Below are 16,815 nucleotides of genomic sequence, written 5' to 3'. Positions count from 1 at the left end.
AAGTTAACTGAAAATTTAAATAAATTGTTCCCTGGGATTAAAATGCTTTTAGATTTATCTTATATGAGCTGGCAGATCTTTTTTTTTAAAGGTTGATACCGATATTCATCAAAAAGGCCAGTATCAGCGCAGATAAACAACTAGCCCGAAAGCTTAGTCTAAAAAAATCTGTTTCTTTCAAGAAGGGAATGACATCATCCTGTCCCTAGCAACCATCTGGGCTCAGTAACTCTCATTCAGATGAAATACATTCATTTCAAGGATGCCCGTTGTCATGGTTGCATGGAGAGTGTGGGACCACATCTGCAGCCATTTGTGTCTGGTGACATGAAGGACCAAAGAGCCGGAGTCGTCAAGGGACACAAAAATAGTGCAGCGTTATAGTTTCTTAAGGAGTGTTTTGTTCATGTTTCAATTCACTTGAATGGATCCATCTGTGCTCATCTTCTGGCTGTATGTGATGATCGCACATGAGCTGCTCTGTGGATGGATGAATTACCGGAGACGGAGTGTCAAGCTCTGCAATCAGGCTGGACCTCAGCTACACCCGAGGTGTGTCTATGTGTGTGTATTATTTGCTTTAGTCAAAGTTATTCCTTTCCAGTTCAGCATTGGGGGCATTTACGTTGACAACACAGCATCGGGAGAAACGGGGAGCTCTGCATGATTTATTACAAGACAGCCACTTTACCTGTGAGGTATCGCAAACTCAAAAACACACTCACGCAGAGCTGAACTAAGAACCTTGTAACACCAGCATGACTTCAAATGACAGCGCTACACCGGGCCTTAGGTGGTGTGAGACATCACTGCACTACAGAATGTTACATTTGTTTTGTGTGTTTCCTCATAGTGGCCAGGGGCGTCAAGGATCATGGTGGAGAGGCAACCACTCATTCAGCAGTACCAGACGAGGCAGGTGCCTGAGCAAGTCCCGACGCATTATTCGAAAAACCTAAAGAAAACAATCATGGGCGAACATTTTTAAAGGCCTACATACAGCAAACAACAAGGGTCCAGTTGCCTCGATGCAACACATCAACACTCAACCATGACCTCAATGACTGAAAATCTCCAGTTTTTATGTTTTAGCAAACATGTAGGTATTGATTGATTGGTGGATTCTTTTTTTCTTTGTGGAGCAGTTTTGCTAATCAATGACTTAATCTGATGAGCAACATTGTAATTATGTGAAACTTTTTAATCCCAGGTGTCACGTGCTGGCGGGGCGAAAGGACCCAAATGCAGGCGAATCAGGGCACGAGGGCAGAGGAGTCAAGGAGGGTTTTTATTAATGAAACCAAAGCAGGAGGCAAATTAGGAACTGATCAAAACATAAATAAACTCCAAACAAGGGAAACTAGGGCAGAGCACAGGACAGGAGAACGGCAGTAATTCACGGAGGAAAACAACAACAATGAACCAACAAGAACTGAACCGAAAACAGGTGACTAAATACACACACTAATTGACAATGACTAGACACAGCTGGGCAAGACACAAGTGGCAGGGGAAGCTGATTGGTAGATACACTGGGAAGGGAAGACACACCGGTGGCCAAGGTTAACAATAACGAGACCAGGGGAGACAAACCGGAAAGCAGAAACAGAAATGTAGGAACATGTCAAACTAAAAACTAGAACCCCAACCCAAACCATGACACCAGGGGCCTAAAACAATAAAAATATAACAAATTAATAATTGGCCTCCTTTTTAAAATAACCAACCATTTTTATTTCTTAAATTCTCACTGTGGAGCAGCAAACCGTACTTTATTGTAGCAGGATATCATCTACTGTAATGTAATGTAATTTTGAGAGCATTTTATGTTGTGCAGACCCCGGAAGTCAAAATCTAAACTTAGGACTCTGTTCAGAAAACAAACAAATAGCATTGCTGTTATTATATATTTTATTCTATAATAACATACATTTGACCTAATAGGCCACTCCTCCTGTCTGAAGTATGGCGTGGCATGATCAGTTCTGTGTAGCAAGTTGATTTTCTCACCAAAGTCCAGACACTTATTTGCCTGCTATTTCGCTATTCCAAATTGGATGTTCTACGCTTACGCATGGTTCCACCCAGGGGACTGTGAAAGAGGGTTGAGCACTTAATTTCAGTGTTAAATATGCTAGCCGCGTCAGTCTTATGCCGAGCTGAAACTACACGACATTTTGTCTTGTCTCATTTTGTCAGATTACCCGATAAATTCGCTCTGTGTCGTGGACCGGATGTGGTGTCACACTACAAGTCTGAAACCAACAAGATCCCACCCGACCATCTCATGCTGTGATGCTTTGAGCACGTGTCAGCACTGGTTTTCGGGGAGGCAGGACTAAAAAAAAAAAAAAAAAAAGAAGAAGAAGAAGAAGAGGCAGAGCAGGGACTGTTTGTTTGAATGGAGCAAATGACAAGTGTGGCCATATACAGTCGCTGGAACTCGCAAAATAAAGTGAAAGGCATCGCACGTAGGCTGTCAAAGCAGCTCTAGAGGAATGGAGGCATTGGCTGGAGGGTGGCGAAACTCCCGTTGTTGTCTGGACGGAGCATAAGAACCTTAAATACCTCCACCAAGCCAAAACGAAAACTCACCAAGCTCGCTGGTCCATGTTTTTTTTGTAATCGTTTCTCCTTCATACTGACTTACAGACCAGGATGAAACAGGCAGCATGATGGGAGGAAACCATAATGAATCGACACAGACAGAGAGGAGACAAGAGACTAAATACACATACCCGAGTTGACACAATTAGACACAGCTGGGCAAGACACAAGTGGCAGAAGCTGCTGATTGGTTGACACATGAGGAAGGGCAGGCAAACACAAGTCGACCTGACAATGCTTGACAAGACTAGGGGGGCACACAAGGACAACCACACAAAACACAGATCATGACTGAAACTAAGAAAAACACAAGGATAAAATCAAACAAAACCCAAATGAACCCTAAATGATGACATAATAAAAATAAATAAAAAACAAAACCCAACCCAAGCCATGACATTGGGCTGTTGAGACGAATAGGTTTTGTCACAATGCCTGTGTTCTATTATGCATTTTTGCATTCTTTTCGCTCATAGAAAACATAGCATTCAGACATTCACTTACCACAAGGGACAACAGTTCCTGCATGATAATTAATTTCCTTGCTTTGACAGGGAGTGTCTCTTACAGTTAATATATGCATGACTTACCTTCTGCATAATTATGTCAGATGTTTGTCTTCATTCAGTTCACATCATAGTTGAGCAGTGACATAATGGTAATATGAAATGGTACCCGGGGCATGAGGGTTTGAATATTTCTACATCATGTGATGCCAAAAAGGATGAAAAAGGGGAGAAAAGTAATGACGAACCTGAGGGAATGTACACAGAGAAACGGAGCAAATTTAATTTTTAACTCTTTGACTGCCAAACGTTATCCAAAAAACCCCCAACGGTGCCAGCCAATTTGGAGCATTTTCACTCATCTTTCAAAGCAAACAGAATATTGTGCGGTATGACGACATATATATGGTGGCTACCATATCAAAGATTGGATTCCATTCTTTCATGAGAAAAAAAAAGTATGTTTCTACCTTATTCCGTTCTTTAGTTATCACCATTTGAAATTAGGTCATTTGAGTGACATAAGAGAAAAACAAGCTTTTTGTGAAAAGATACATTTTTTTGCACAACAGTGACTTTGACACTAATATTTTTTGCTTAGTGACAAGGTAGTGCTGCACAAGACGTTGCGCTGCCCGTTCAGAGAGAGAGAGAGAGAGAGAGAGAGAGAGAGAGAGAAAAGTAATAAACGTAAATTAACGTTTTTGGCGGCATTCATTAGGATTTTGAATACGTCATTAACCGTTTTTGGCGGTCAACGAGTTAAGAAGCCCCAGTTCTCTCGTGGCAGTGTGCTAGCACCACCACCGACAATCTAAAAACCGCAGACCAGAGCCATTTTCTTTGACTTAGGTAATCGTCTGAGTTTCATTCCGAAGCATAACTTCTATCTACCTTGTCATCTGTCTACATGAATGTCTCCTTTCATAGTGTTTTTTAATTCCCCACCATCTTAGAGTTTAGATTTTACATCACATTGGCTTTTTATATCGGCTCCATTTCTGTGTGGACATGGCCTAATTGCCCATGACTTACAACGTTGGATTAGGTTATAAAATCACGTTGCAAGAACAGGTGCAGAATGCATCATTGAATTGTGGAGCATCAAGTTCAAGAACATTATTTACTGCCAAGTAACAAAGCCTGGGGCAAATGTTTCGTGCATAAACAGTAGCGCATGGTGTACCTTTTGTCACTTAATTGCTTCTCACCCTCAGTCAACTCGAGTAGGCTGCAATTACACGCAACTTTAACGAGTACAAGTGATAAGCAAAATAGATAAACATGTTCAACCAGTCCTGCATGAATCAGTAAGACGTCTGCTTACTAATATATAACACACATATAGCATCAATAAAACAAACAAACCTGGCGAAGTTTGTTAACAGTATGTAAAAGTGCTTACATGTAATTCTGTGACACTTTCTCGCACTTTGTGTTTGAAGTCATCATCATCCTGTGATGGAGTCTCTATGATCCGCTCGTGATTCACAAGAGCACTTTGTATTTTGTGTTGTTTTCCGCTCTTGTGGATTAACATGCTGCTGAGGCCTGTGAAGTGAAGTTGCTGATATCTTAATCTGGTTCTTGCATGAGTTGTTGGTTTTCCATCATCATACTTAATTTAACTGAGGTCACTGAGCTGCAAACCTTGACTCATCTTAACAACTCATTGTCACCCACTACTAGCAGCAGGCACTATTTTAATGAGTGGTTGTTATGTTTGTCATGAAAGTTTATGTTCACCTCAGCTAAGCCTGTGCATTGTACTGAATAATTAGTTTATTTTCACATGCCTATATTGAAGTTTTTATGTTTTTCTTTTACTAACAGCTGGAAATTGAAATTTACTGAATTGCTTGGTTTGTCTTTGGATTTTATCACATTGTCTTGATGTAATTCAATAAATTCTAATTCAATATCTTAAAATGTATGTTGTAATAATTCCAAAATGTTGTATAATTCCTAATTACAAGTACAATAAAATAACAGAACTGTGGGAATCTCATAGTTCATGCAGACACATTTTGAGGCAGTCTGTCTGTGACGTCACATTCTACGTTAGACTACACTTGACTGCTAATTATTTGCATGCAGTTAAATACCGTAAACAGGTTTTGCCCTGTGCTGATTGAGAGCTGCCTGTAGACAACTGAAGTCACCTACGATAAAGTAAGTTGTGTGCTTTATATGGAATACCTGCTGTATGACTGGAGAATGCAATGAATGCAATTTCTAAGATTTTTTATTTCCTATTGAATTAAAACTAAAGGCATGTCAGGAGGCTGTAACAATAATCACACTATTCTTGCTCGAGGAATTATAATGAGTATAAGTATCTAAATATTAGCAAGATTGACAAGAATCATACGATATAACCGCAAAACTTGAACATCTTCAATAAACAACTATATTTTTTCTGTTGAGTTGATGATCTGACAAATGTAATACAGGAAAGATGACTGAAAATGACATTGCCACACACCGAACCACCAGACATCGCCCAAAGGCAATACAAGAAAAAAAAAAAAAAAAAGTGTTACACATGATTAAAAAGGTGTGGTTACGTGAGTCATTAACATTATGAGTTCTTTGTGCTCTTTAATAAAATTATGTATTAAAATTATGTAATTACAATAAGTTATGAAATGCCATTTCAGGATAGAGACTTCTAGGTAAAAATGGCATCAACATCGATCAGCTCTTCCTTTAACAAGGTTGTGCGCGAGCATTACATGACGCTGCCACAAGGGGACAAATGTCAGGTGACTTACATCTGGATTGATGGAACTGGAGAGGGGCTTCGCAACAAAACCCGGACCCTGGATGCTGAACCAAAAAGTATACAAGGTAAATATACTGTTTTAATGATCGCCTACTTCACAACCGCCCCTGATATAAGGACATTATAAACGTTGAGGTTAATGCTGTAATTTGAACACAGTGGTTCTTAAACCTTGTTTGGAGATACAAAACCCCGTCAGTTTCCTAGCCTCATTCATCAAACCATTCAAATTCAGCACGTAGGAATTGGATTTGGTGAATAAAATGAACAGGGCGAGTGCTCCTTTTGTTTTGTTAGAAGCTAGTTGTGCTGGACTAGAAGCGCTCAACAAATCATGCAGTTAAGGCGCTGAGTCCCATCACGTAATTCAACTCTATATTTATAGAGGACTTTAAAACCATCTGTCGCTGTTTTCTTACTCTGATTGAAGTGTCGATCTGATTACTGGTAGATATTCCTGAATGGAACTTTGATGGGTCAAGCACATATCAGTCCGAAGGCTCCAACAGCGACATGTACCTGGTCCCAGTGCGGATGTTCAGAGATCCGTTCACTCTTGACCCCAACAAACTAGTCCTCTGTGAAGTTTTCAAGTACAACCGCCTTCCTGCAGGTACCCCCTCTACTTTCTTTCTTGACGTATTTTATTCTCCAATCTGAGACAGGAAATTTGCAACTGTTTTTGTGTGATGTGTTTAGAAACAAACCATCGCGTAAGCTGCAACAAAGTCATGGACCAGGTTAAAGAGCACCAGATATGGTTTGGCATTGAGCAGGAGTACACACTCATGGGAAATGATGGACGTCCATTTGGTTGGCCAAAAAATGGATTCCCTGCACCCCAAGGTCAGTATGTTGACAGTGGACAGCATTGCAGTACAATTATTGACCTGGCAAAAGTTGCCCACTCTTTCTGTAAATACACTATGGAACATTGAGTACGACTGTACTTCACCATCTCCATAAAAGTCAGAAATGTGAACAACTACACTACAAGGCCAATCTGGTATGCGCACGCCAATCTCATCTCTCGGAGCCCAGCGAGTCAATTTGCTTCCGCAATGTTAAGAGCGTCGTGTGCTACTACCTCCCTGATTTTGATGCGAATAAAGATGCCACTACAATTGGTCGGGAGTCAGCTACATTCCATCCCATAATGGCAAACAATGTCGCACATTGGCTTAAAGGTCAAATTTCAAACATTTCCATGTTAATCTTGAAAGCACCTTTACGAAGCACAATTACTACGTGACCAGTGGATATGAAAAGTCAATCTAGGTCGGGCGGGATTGGCGACCCAGCGATGGATAGCCAACTCTCCGGATTCAAGCTAGGCTAAGTACCGGGGACCCTTCAAAGGGCAACCGATGCAGAGTCCCGGCAGGACTGGTAATAACTTATTATTAGGGATGTTCGATACCACTTTTTTTTCAGACCGATACCGATACTCAGACCATCAGTTCTCACCGATACCAACCGCCGATACCAGTAGTACATTTTAACAAATAAAATCACTAAAAGATATTTTTAAACAAATATATTTCCTTTAATTTTGACCAAAAAAAACAGCACAGTCACTCTTCAATAGTCTTAACACTCAAAATAAAACACAAAAATGCTATTTTAGTTTAAGATTCACAATTTTGAAGTATTTCCAAACCGGTGAAGTTTTGGTGAAAAACTGCTGCAAGCTAGCGCCAGTTACAGGCAAGGAGGACTCACTTAACGTCTTCCCCCTCTGCCATCGGTCGCTCGTACTCGTCTGCGTCACGAGTACTCGAGTACTTGAAAAAAGGCCTGTATCGGCCCATACCGCTATTTCCTTGTTGACGGCATTCAGGCAATAGCCAAGGGAAAATGTGTGGGAAAATTAAGTCACACTCTGTGCCACAACGTAACTCCACATTTAATAAAAAGTTATAAAAAAAATAACCATATATTTATCAGAGTCCTTATTGGGAGACAATGTCCGATTCCGATCGAGTTAGCAACCACGTGATGTGATCATGTGATTCAATCTGGACATTCATAGTCCTTAGTGTTATAGTAACATATTAAGAATATAATGTATAATACTAATACTGAGCTGTAATAGTGTGCAGCAGCAGTGACAGGTTAGGAGCATCCCCAACCAAAAAGAGAAACCACCCAGGCAAATGTGACAATCACACAAACTTGGTTAGGTTACCCCGGTCTTAGTAGTGGAGCACAGCATGTGAAAAAGGGGAAGGTGAGCTCACGAGCCATGTCACCTTCTCCTAGCAAGCTTCTGGTGTTTGGTGTCCTAGTCAAGGCAGGGCAATAAGAGAGTATTCAGAATGCATCTCTTCAACAACTAGTGGCCAGGTTGTGGCTCTCCAGTTGTGAAGCACCTTGTATCGTTCCGGTAATCTCAAGGGCGATGTAGACATTAAACAACTTATTGTTTGACTTTTTTCAAGGTCCCTACTACTGTGGAGTGGGCTCAGACAAATCTATTGGACGGGACATTGTGGAGTGTCACTACAAGGCATGTCTCTATGCTGGGATCAAGATCTTTGGAACAAATGCTGAGGTTTTGCCATCTCAGGCAAGTATGGAAAGGAAACATAATTTACATCGCCATGGTAATTGTTCCTCTAGGAAATGGTCTTATTATACATCCCTGGAAATCCTCTTAGTTAACACATTCACTGCCATAGATGGCTTTAGACGTCAAAGATTCTTTTTTTTTTCCTGCACACGCAATAAAACAATGTGTAAAAAAGCTTTTTCGTTCTGCATCAACTTGGTATTAAAGCAACAACAGTAAATTGCAGCGTTTACTACACATAGTTAAAAAAAAAAACCAAAAAAAAAAAACCTTTTGTGTCGTCTCCCAGAATATTCAAAACATGCGGACATCCAACTTTAACACATTCACTGCCATAGACGGTTTTAGACGTCAAAGATTTTTTTTTGTCCTGGACTGGCAGTGAATTAGTTAATTACATTTTGTCATTGTCTTGATTTCAAATTTCAGTGGGAGTTCCAGGTAGGTCCCTGCGAAGGTATTGAGATGGGCGATCAACTGTGGGTTGCACGCTTCCTGTTGCACCGTGTATGCGAAGATTTTGGGGTGATTGCAACACTGGACCCCAAACCTGTGACGGGTAACTGGAATAGTTCTGGTGGCCACACAAATGTCAGCACCAAGAAGATGAGGGAAGAAGGAGGACTGCTGTGAGTAAACAGTTCTCCCAAAAATGTGCAGTGGGGGTAATTTGTAACACTTGTAACTTTCTATAGTTCTTGTATTTCCTCAAACAGTAATGGAGCTACTCAACTGCAAAAGGGGACCAAGCTGGGGAAGGAGCATTTATTTGGGGACAAGTCATTTGTTAAAGTGGATGATACACAACATCATTAGAGTGGAGGTCACTATTTGAGGAAATATGGTATAAGTTTATCTTGACACAGGAAAGAAGACCTTGCAGACCTTTTCGTAGACTTTGCGCCGGTAGAATTAGCTGTAACGGGCGTTTTGCGCCGTTTTGCAACTTCCGTTTTCCAGGCCAATCGGAACAGCCTCCCTCATTTGCAGAGGGAGGAGGGCTCGGAGCGCAGTCAACCCGAGTACACCAGGCTTTACATTGTGGAAACAGAAACTGATAATGTGATGTGGGCACCCACGATGCGTTGTTGTTAAGCATTTTATCTACTGTATACCAGTGATGCCCAAGTCCGGTCCTCGATTTCCCCTATCCAGCCTGTTTTCCATGACTCCCTAATTCAGCACAGCTGAATCTAATGACAGCTAATCAGCAAGCTTGGCAGAAGCCTGATAACGATCCTGATCACGAATCAGGTGTGTTAGTGGCGAGAAACATGGAAAAAAGGCTGGATAGGGGCTCTCGAGGACCGAACTTGGGCACCCCTGCTACCATATGCATTTCATCTGGTGAATCTACTTGTTAAATATATCGAACAAGTAATGACCCATTGACTTATGTACTTTTTGATGACAGATATATTGAGCAGGCCATCGAGAAGCTGAGCAAAAGACACATGGAGCATATTAAAGTGTACGACGCACACGGTGGTCAGGACAACGTAAGACGTCTCATTGGACGTCTTGAGACCTCCAGCCTGAATGAATTCTCTTCTGGAACTGCAAACAGAGACGCCAGCATCCGCATTCCTCGTCACGTGGGTCAACAAAAGAAAGGCTACTTTGAGGACCGTCGCCCTGCAGCCAACTGTGACCCGTACCTTGTGACCAAGGCTATCGCTAGCACCTGCCTGCTTGATGATTATCAAGTAAAGGGCAATTAGATAAGGCAAGACTTTGAGGTGGTTTAGGGGTGCTATAAAGACATTTAGGGGTGGTTGGTTGCTACAAAGGGCGGGGGGTGGGGGTCTATAGTTTGCTGCGTTTTGGGGTACTGTACTTCCTACTCCAAAAATTGTATGGGAAGTCAGTTAGTAAACCAAATCTAATAAACATTATGCAAAGGAGAAAAGGACTGTAATAGTAAAATTATAAACATCCTAACTCTAACTTATGGGTAAAGGTACTCTTTTTTTTTTTTTTTCTTTTCTTTTTTTTTTTTTGATACAACAGCTTTGTACGCATTGACAGTATGCATGTTTCTGGAGTAAACCAGCTCCCCACAATATACAGTGAGAATTGAAAAATGGATCTTGGACATGTTTGTTTTCTATATATTGCTTGTCTGTACTTTGTGATAAAGGGAATATTTACATTAGCATACACTTGCGATTGGCTGGCAACCAGTTCAGGGTGTACCCCGCCTACTGCCCAAAGCCAGATGAGATAGGCTCCAGCATCCCCCATGACCCTTGTGAGGAATAAGTGGTCAAGAAAATGGATGGATGGACATTAGCATACACATTAAAAAAGAAATGTGCTTGAATCTGCAAAATAATATTGCATGTACAAGTCTGTGTATGGGTCAAGAGCAGACACAATGTATAACATTTTAACAGAACAATGTTTGATGTGATAGAACATTTTTTTGCCGTATTATTGGAATTAATAGTTGGTTTTGAAATGGAATAAATTATTATTTCACCACTAGATGGCGCTAAATATTACACACTGTCAGTTTAAGAGAATTAAGAGAAGTGACCATTGAAGTAAAGGTGCCTGAGGTAGGAATGGAAGAAAAATTACAAATACAGTATGCATTATATTGAGAAGACTACAATTGAGATAGGTCTAACAGAATGACTGTAACGGAAGCTTTGATGAAGGATGTGCAAAATGTACCAGTGGTGTTTACTATACGCATGAAATAGTCGTTAAAATTATTTTTAACTAAATCATCAAATTTGCGGTATGTTAAAGGGATCGTTCGGATTTTTTAACATGAATCTCAATTTCATCCTCACCTCCAGTGTGTGCGATCAGCACTGAATTACCCCTGACAGCGTTCTGTGACACGAGTTCTGGTCCGGTGTTGGACGAGAGGAAAATAGTCCAGCATGCTGGCTGGGGTCTCGGAAATAATGCGTTTTTCTTCTAAAAACTATTTGTGTTCAAAAGCGTGATACATTTCCATCACAATACTCCTTTTCTGAAAAAAGTCAGACGCCATTACCGCCAGCCACTACTTTTCTGTTCGTTCGTATCACTGCGTGTCGCCCTGTAGACGGCTAACTGACGCACTGCAGACAGCTGATCCTTCGAAAAGACAAACAACATCTCGCGGAAGGATCAGCTGGCTGCAGTGCGTCAATTAGGACGACTGGGAGGAGTCCTCCCAGTCGCTGAATTTTCACAAGAGTTGCTATCAACCAGAAACCAGCTCTTGCTTCACTTCAACGAGCTAAACTAAGTTTCATTTGTGACCAACATATCACTATTGCCAAACTCTATCAGGGAAACATGACATCAGTGTTGATCGCCTCTTACCTGAGCAAGGCTGTGCGTGAGCATTACATGAGGTTGCCGCAGGGAGGAAGATGTCAGGTAACGTACATCTGGATTGATGGAACTGGAGCGGGGCTTTGCAGCAAAACCCGGACCATGGATACTGAACCAAAAAGTATACACGGTAAATATACGGTTTCATCACATTTGTTGCATTGTTATCAGAAGAAGATGTGAACATGTTATGATAAACCCATAGCCTTTCATTTGCTTTTTGGTGTTATTCTGATGTGTGGTCATGTGATTACTGGTAGAAGTTCCTGAATGGTACACTTATGGCCGAAGCAACCAGTCCAAAGATTCCTGCTGCGAACTGTGCCTCACCCCAGTATGCATGTTCAAAGATCCCTTCAATCTTGACCCTAACAAACTGGTACTTTGTGAAGTTTTCAAACAAAACCACATCGTTATAGGTACCTTCTGCACTTTTTTTCTTCACATACGCTATTCTCCAAATTGAGACAGGAAATCAACTGTTTTTTTTGCATTTTTGTTTAGAAACAAACCACCGAATGAGCTGCAAAAAAGTCATGGACCAGGTTGAAGAGCATCATATATGGTTTGGCGTAGAGCAGGAATACACACTAAACCAGAACAGATTGGCAGCCGTTTTCTTGGCCTCAACAAGGATTCCAAGGTCTGTATGTAGATAGGTTATGTTGTTTTTCTTCAACTTCAATATTTTTTGTTGTTGTAAATTTCCATCAAAACACACGATGACTACATTCAATTTCTCAACTGTTCAGTTGGCCATTGCCAGACACACAATACCCCTCTCCAACAACTGTTTGCGATTTGTATCTGTACATAACATGACTCAAACTGGTGTCGAGTTGTTGCTCCTTGCACTGTTGACGTAATCCCAAAGGAATCCTTGAATACTTTTTGTTTGCCTCTTTATAAGATTCCAAAGATATCGGACGAGACATCGCAGAGTGTCACTACAAGGCATGTTTCTCCGCTGGGATCAACATCTACAGTCTCTTTTATTTGCCCTGTTTCATTGTCCTAACTTCAAACTTCAATGGGAGTTCCAGGTAGGCCCGTGTGAAGGTATTGAGATGGGAGATCAACTGTGTGTTGCACGCTTCTTGTTGGACCGTATATGTGAAGATTTTGGGGTTGTTGCAACACTGGACCCGAAACCAATAAAGGGAAACTGGAATGGTGCTGGTGGCCTCATTCATGTCAGCACCAAGCAGATGAGGGAAGAAGGACGACTGCAGTGAGTAAACAGTTCTGGGGGAAAAAAAAATATGCAACTGAAACAAATATTTGGAGTGTGCACTGTGACTTTGTGTAGTGATGAACAATTGTTTGAACTGCTGTATTTCCTCGAACAATGATGACGGTGTTTATTTACTGCACTGGACCAGGCGCATCAATTCAAAAGACTTGAATGCATTCATACTAAGAACATGGTGTGCGGCCAAATAAAAAAAAAAAAAAACGTACAGAAAAAAAACATCCTGATGCATGTATGCATGAATCCAAGAACATTTCTTTTGAACATATGGAATAGTTGGAGTACCAGACTAGGGTTGCCAACTTTCTCATCCCAAAATAAGAGACAGGTGCACGGCACGGTGCCATGGTGGTGTGAGCATGATGTGTGAAATCAGCGTATATTCTGATTAGATTCGAAATGCGAAAAAAGTTCGTACATTCCCTTTAATCGTTACTGGAGGCCATCATTATGTAACCTCATACAAAACCTCAAAGAAACCACAATTTGCCTCTTTACCGAAAAAAAAAAAAAAAAAAAAAAACAGGTGCAAAAAAAAATGAAATGCAAAAGAGGAGCGTGATTCACCAAATTTCCTTTTTCCATGGAGACTTTTCTTTCTTTTCTTTCTTACAGGTTTATCCATTCTCTCTTCCTAACCAACCAGACAACACTACACATTATTATTCTTCATCTTATTATTATTATTATAGCCACTTGTGCAGTATAAGCAGCTACAACAAATGCACGTGACGATGCCTGATGCCTGTGATTGGCTGACAGGTGCCGTGCTTCGTGACATTGCCGTTTTAGCTGATCAAGGAGCTGTAGAGTGCAGTTTGCTGTGTTAAGCGCTGATTGTGGAACTTGCCAGCAAGCTAAATTCTCGCAGTATTTGTTCATAAATAGTACGAGAATACATCAATACATCTTGTATTGCTCCCGCTGATATGTTTGCAGCCGACATATTAAGATCGGCGTTTGGAGTATAGGTGACATAAAGCTGTGACGAAACCAGGAAGTGCCTCTCTCTCTCTGTACTTACCTTCTTTTTTTTTTTAAATATACCCACTCACACGCGTAGCCTACTTCTTGTAGGCCACATACATGGGCCTCTCCCAGGCGGAGGATCGAACCCACGCCAACCGGCACCAAAGGCAAGTGACGGGTCCACTCCACCTGGAGCTCTGTAGTTACCTCTCTTACCTTGCAAGATCTCCACATAACGTCACACCCAGCGACTCATTTTATTTGCTACGAGCAACTTCCTTGTCACTTGTCAACCTACGGGAGCAGCCGTGGTCCAAAAATGGCAAAGATGCCGTTTGCTGCATTTCGTGTAAAATTGAGAATTATTTTTCAGGACTTTTGAGGTCCCGTACGGGACATAACAATTTAGCCCAAAATACAGGGCATCCGGATAACACGGGACAGTTGGCAACCCTATACCAAACCCCTACCTTTCCGCACCCCCATATAAATATGCTATGCTATGCTAATATGCTAATATGCCATATAATTATAACTTAGTATAACTAGGGCTTGCCGGTGGGAATGATGTTTAGATAATCACATTATCAAGCCATGAGTCACAAATGAAGAAAACAAAATGTAACAAAATGTGAGGTAGAGATTACAAATATTATTTTTGGAACTCTGTACTCGTGAATCATCAAATCATTATGTGACAAAAATCCACACTGGTCCACTCGGGAGCACATTATCAAGCCTGTTTTCTTGTCTCCTGATTCCAACGCAGGTGAGGATCGTTATCAAGCTTCTCCAGAGCTTGCTGATGAGCTGTCATTGGATTCACCTGCGTTGGGATTTAGGAGACATAGAAAACAGGCTGGCTAGTGTGCTTTTTCAAATATCGCTGAGCTTTCCATTTATTTAATGTACTATTGGAAGTGCTCTCACTATGCAGACAATTTTGCCAAAGTGAGCGTCGGGAGTAAATGTACTTTCTAAATGCAGACAACAACATTCATGTGTGTACTTTCTGAACACAGATTCATTGAGAAGGCCATCGAGAAACTGAGCAGGAGGCAGCAAATTAAAGCAGAGCATATTAAAGTGTACAACCCACGCAGTGGTCAGGACAACATGAGACGTCTCACGGATCATCATGAAATCTCCAACATGCAAGAATTCTCTGCTGAAATTGCAAACACAGGTGCCACATCTGCATTTCTCACCAGGTGGGTCAAGAAAAGAAAGGCTACTTCGAGGACAGTGACCCGTACCTTGTGACCAAGGCCATCGCAAGCATCTGCCTGCTTGATTATGATGATGATGATGATGCTGTGAAGGGCAATTAGTTGAAGCATTTCTCATACTGGCCAGGAGATGGCGACAGCGTGGCGTACAAAAACGATATAGTGTTGTCATGATCGATCAATATCCACAATTCCACAAACGCTAAGTACATACTTAGAAAGAAAGAAAGAAAGAAAAAAAAGTTGACGGAGTAATAAATAAAACGTTACAGAAAATTAACTAAAGAAAATGAAACGTTGCTTTTGAGCTGCGGTTCAACAGCTTTATTAAAAAAAAAAAAAAAAAAAAAAAAAAAAAAGAGAAAGAAAGAAAGAATAAACACTCTTGAAAGAGACCTGGACAAAAAAAAATGATGGTGCCCCTATGGTTGAAAATAATTTCACTATAGTGTCATGTTCAAGTTGTGTCGATTAGCATCACAGATATCTTCAAACTTATAAGCGGCCATTTGGGAAACATTTCTGACACATTCTTGACTATCACTAGGTCATGACTGCATTCTCAAGGTTTTACTCACAAGTTTGCAGCACGTCAGAAAATGAGCAAAAAAATATCCCCCCCCCCCCCCAATGATTTCTTCTTTTGCTTAAAACACAAAGATAACTTGTTTGCTTTTATGGAGGACTAAGGAAATCAGATGTATTCACATTTGGTTTCAGGTCAAATTTTACTGTGACACAGAAAATTTGCATTTTACACAGGTTTTTCTTAACCACAATTTGAAAAGAAATGTCTTATTTTCGTTGGATTATTATTATTATTATTATTATTATTATTATACTCGCATTAAAAAAACGGGTACCATAAATGATCTCCATGTGGTTTGTGGAATTTGGCTGGAGATGGTCATACAGAAGATATTATTTGATTTTAGATGGCAGTGCTGCGATTGGCTGGCAACCAGTCCAGGGTGTACCCCGCCCAACGTCAGCTGGGATAGGCTCCAGCACCCCCCGCGACCCTTGTGAGGTCAAGAAGATGGATGGATGGATGGATGGATAGATGCCAGTGTCGCCAACTCCTGTTCAGTATGAGAAATGCTCGCGGTGACAACTTCCGGCAATAAAAAAAATAAAATAAAATAAAAATACGGGCCGATTTTCGATTTGTGTCTCCTGCTATAAACGGACCTAGGTGGTGCTATTTACTTTCTTCACGATTAACATTGCCTGAATCAAATACAAACGCTACAACAGACTCAATCGTGGTGAGTGTTGATTTTGTGTTTTAAGTCATGCTTTTAAATATAAAGTAGTTGCCTTTGTTTTTCAATTTGTTATTTTTCGTCAGCTTTCCTAAATTAATGTGAAGTGCAGTATGTCAGATTAGGAATGTATTTACAGGGTTTCTGCACAATTCACCTAGTCAGATCAAATCAGATTTGACGCTTTTATTTTATTATTATTTTTAATGTTAACTTAAAAAATAAATAAATATAAAAATAAAATACATCCATGTTCTAAAAACAAAAAGTTTTGCATGTAATTTTGGGAAGTTT

At 40.7% G+C, this 16,815-nt stretch overlaps 1 protein-coding gene, 1 long non-coding RNA gene and 1 pseudogene across 3 annotated transcripts; all 3 read left to right on the top strand.

The window, feature by feature from the left end:
* Positions 1-290: 290 nt before the first annotated feature.
* Positions 291-1,801, top strand: LOC144002596 (uncharacterized). The gene is made up of 3 exons (XR_013278775.1): positions 291-552; positions 854-1,099; positions 1,211-1,801. It is a non-coding gene; the product is annotated as an uncharacterized LOC144002596 (long non-coding RNA).
* Positions 1,802-5,250: 3,449 nt separating this feature from the next.
* Positions 5,251-10,228, top strand: LOC144002206 (glutamine synthetase-like). The gene is made up of 7 exons (XM_077497214.1): positions 5,251-5,285; positions 5,774-5,963; positions 6,350-6,511; positions 6,598-6,744; positions 8,340-8,467; positions 8,900-9,099; positions 9,885-10,228. The coding sequence occupies exons 2-7, from the start codon at positions 5,795-5,797 to the stop codon at positions 10,189-10,191; spliced, it is 1,113 nt and encodes a 370-aa protein (XP_077353340.1). The 5' UTR covers positions 5,251-5,285; positions 5,774-5,794; the 3' UTR covers positions 10,192-10,228.
* A 1,401-nt stretch (positions 10,229-11,629) lies between these two features.
* LOC144002240 (glutamine synthetase-like) lies at positions 11,630-15,491 on the top strand (annotated as a pseudogene). Its single transcript, XR_013278697.1, has 5 exons — positions 11,630-11,936; positions 12,067-12,225; positions 12,311-12,473; positions 12,717-13,037; positions 15,050-15,491. The product of XR_013278697.1 is annotated as a glutamine synthetase-like (transcript).
* The last annotated feature ends 1,324 nt before the right edge of the window (positions 15,492-16,815 follow it).

The sequence above is a fragment of the Festucalex cinctus genome, chromosome 15, assembly GCF_051991245.1.
Source record: "Festucalex cinctus isolate MCC-2025b chromosome 15, RoL_Fcin_1.0, whole genome shotgun sequence".
In the NCBI taxonomy this organism is placed as follows: domain Eukaryota; kingdom Metazoa; phylum Chordata; class Actinopteri; order Syngnathiformes; family Syngnathidae; genus Festucalex; species Festucalex cinctus.
The sequence above is the reverse complement of the archived record's forward strand: the minus strand, read 5'-3'. Positions and strand labels throughout refer to the sequence as shown.

What these genes read in the sequence shown, in the direction of transcription:
- LOC144002206 (XM_077497214.1), top strand. Translation starts at nt 5,795, where the DNA reads ATGGCATCAACATCGATCAGCTCTTCCTTTAACAAGGTTGTGCGCGAG. An exon ending in TGGATTCCCTGCACCCCAAG is followed by an intron (nt 6,745 to 8,339) that starts GTCAGTATGTTG and finishes ACTTTTTTCAAG; the next exon opens with GTCCCTACTACTGTGGAGTG. An exon ending in AGGGAAGAAGGAGGACTGCT is followed by an intron (nt 9,100 to 9,884) that starts GTGAGTAAACAG and finishes TTTTGATGACAG; the next exon opens with ATATATTGAGCAGGCCATCG.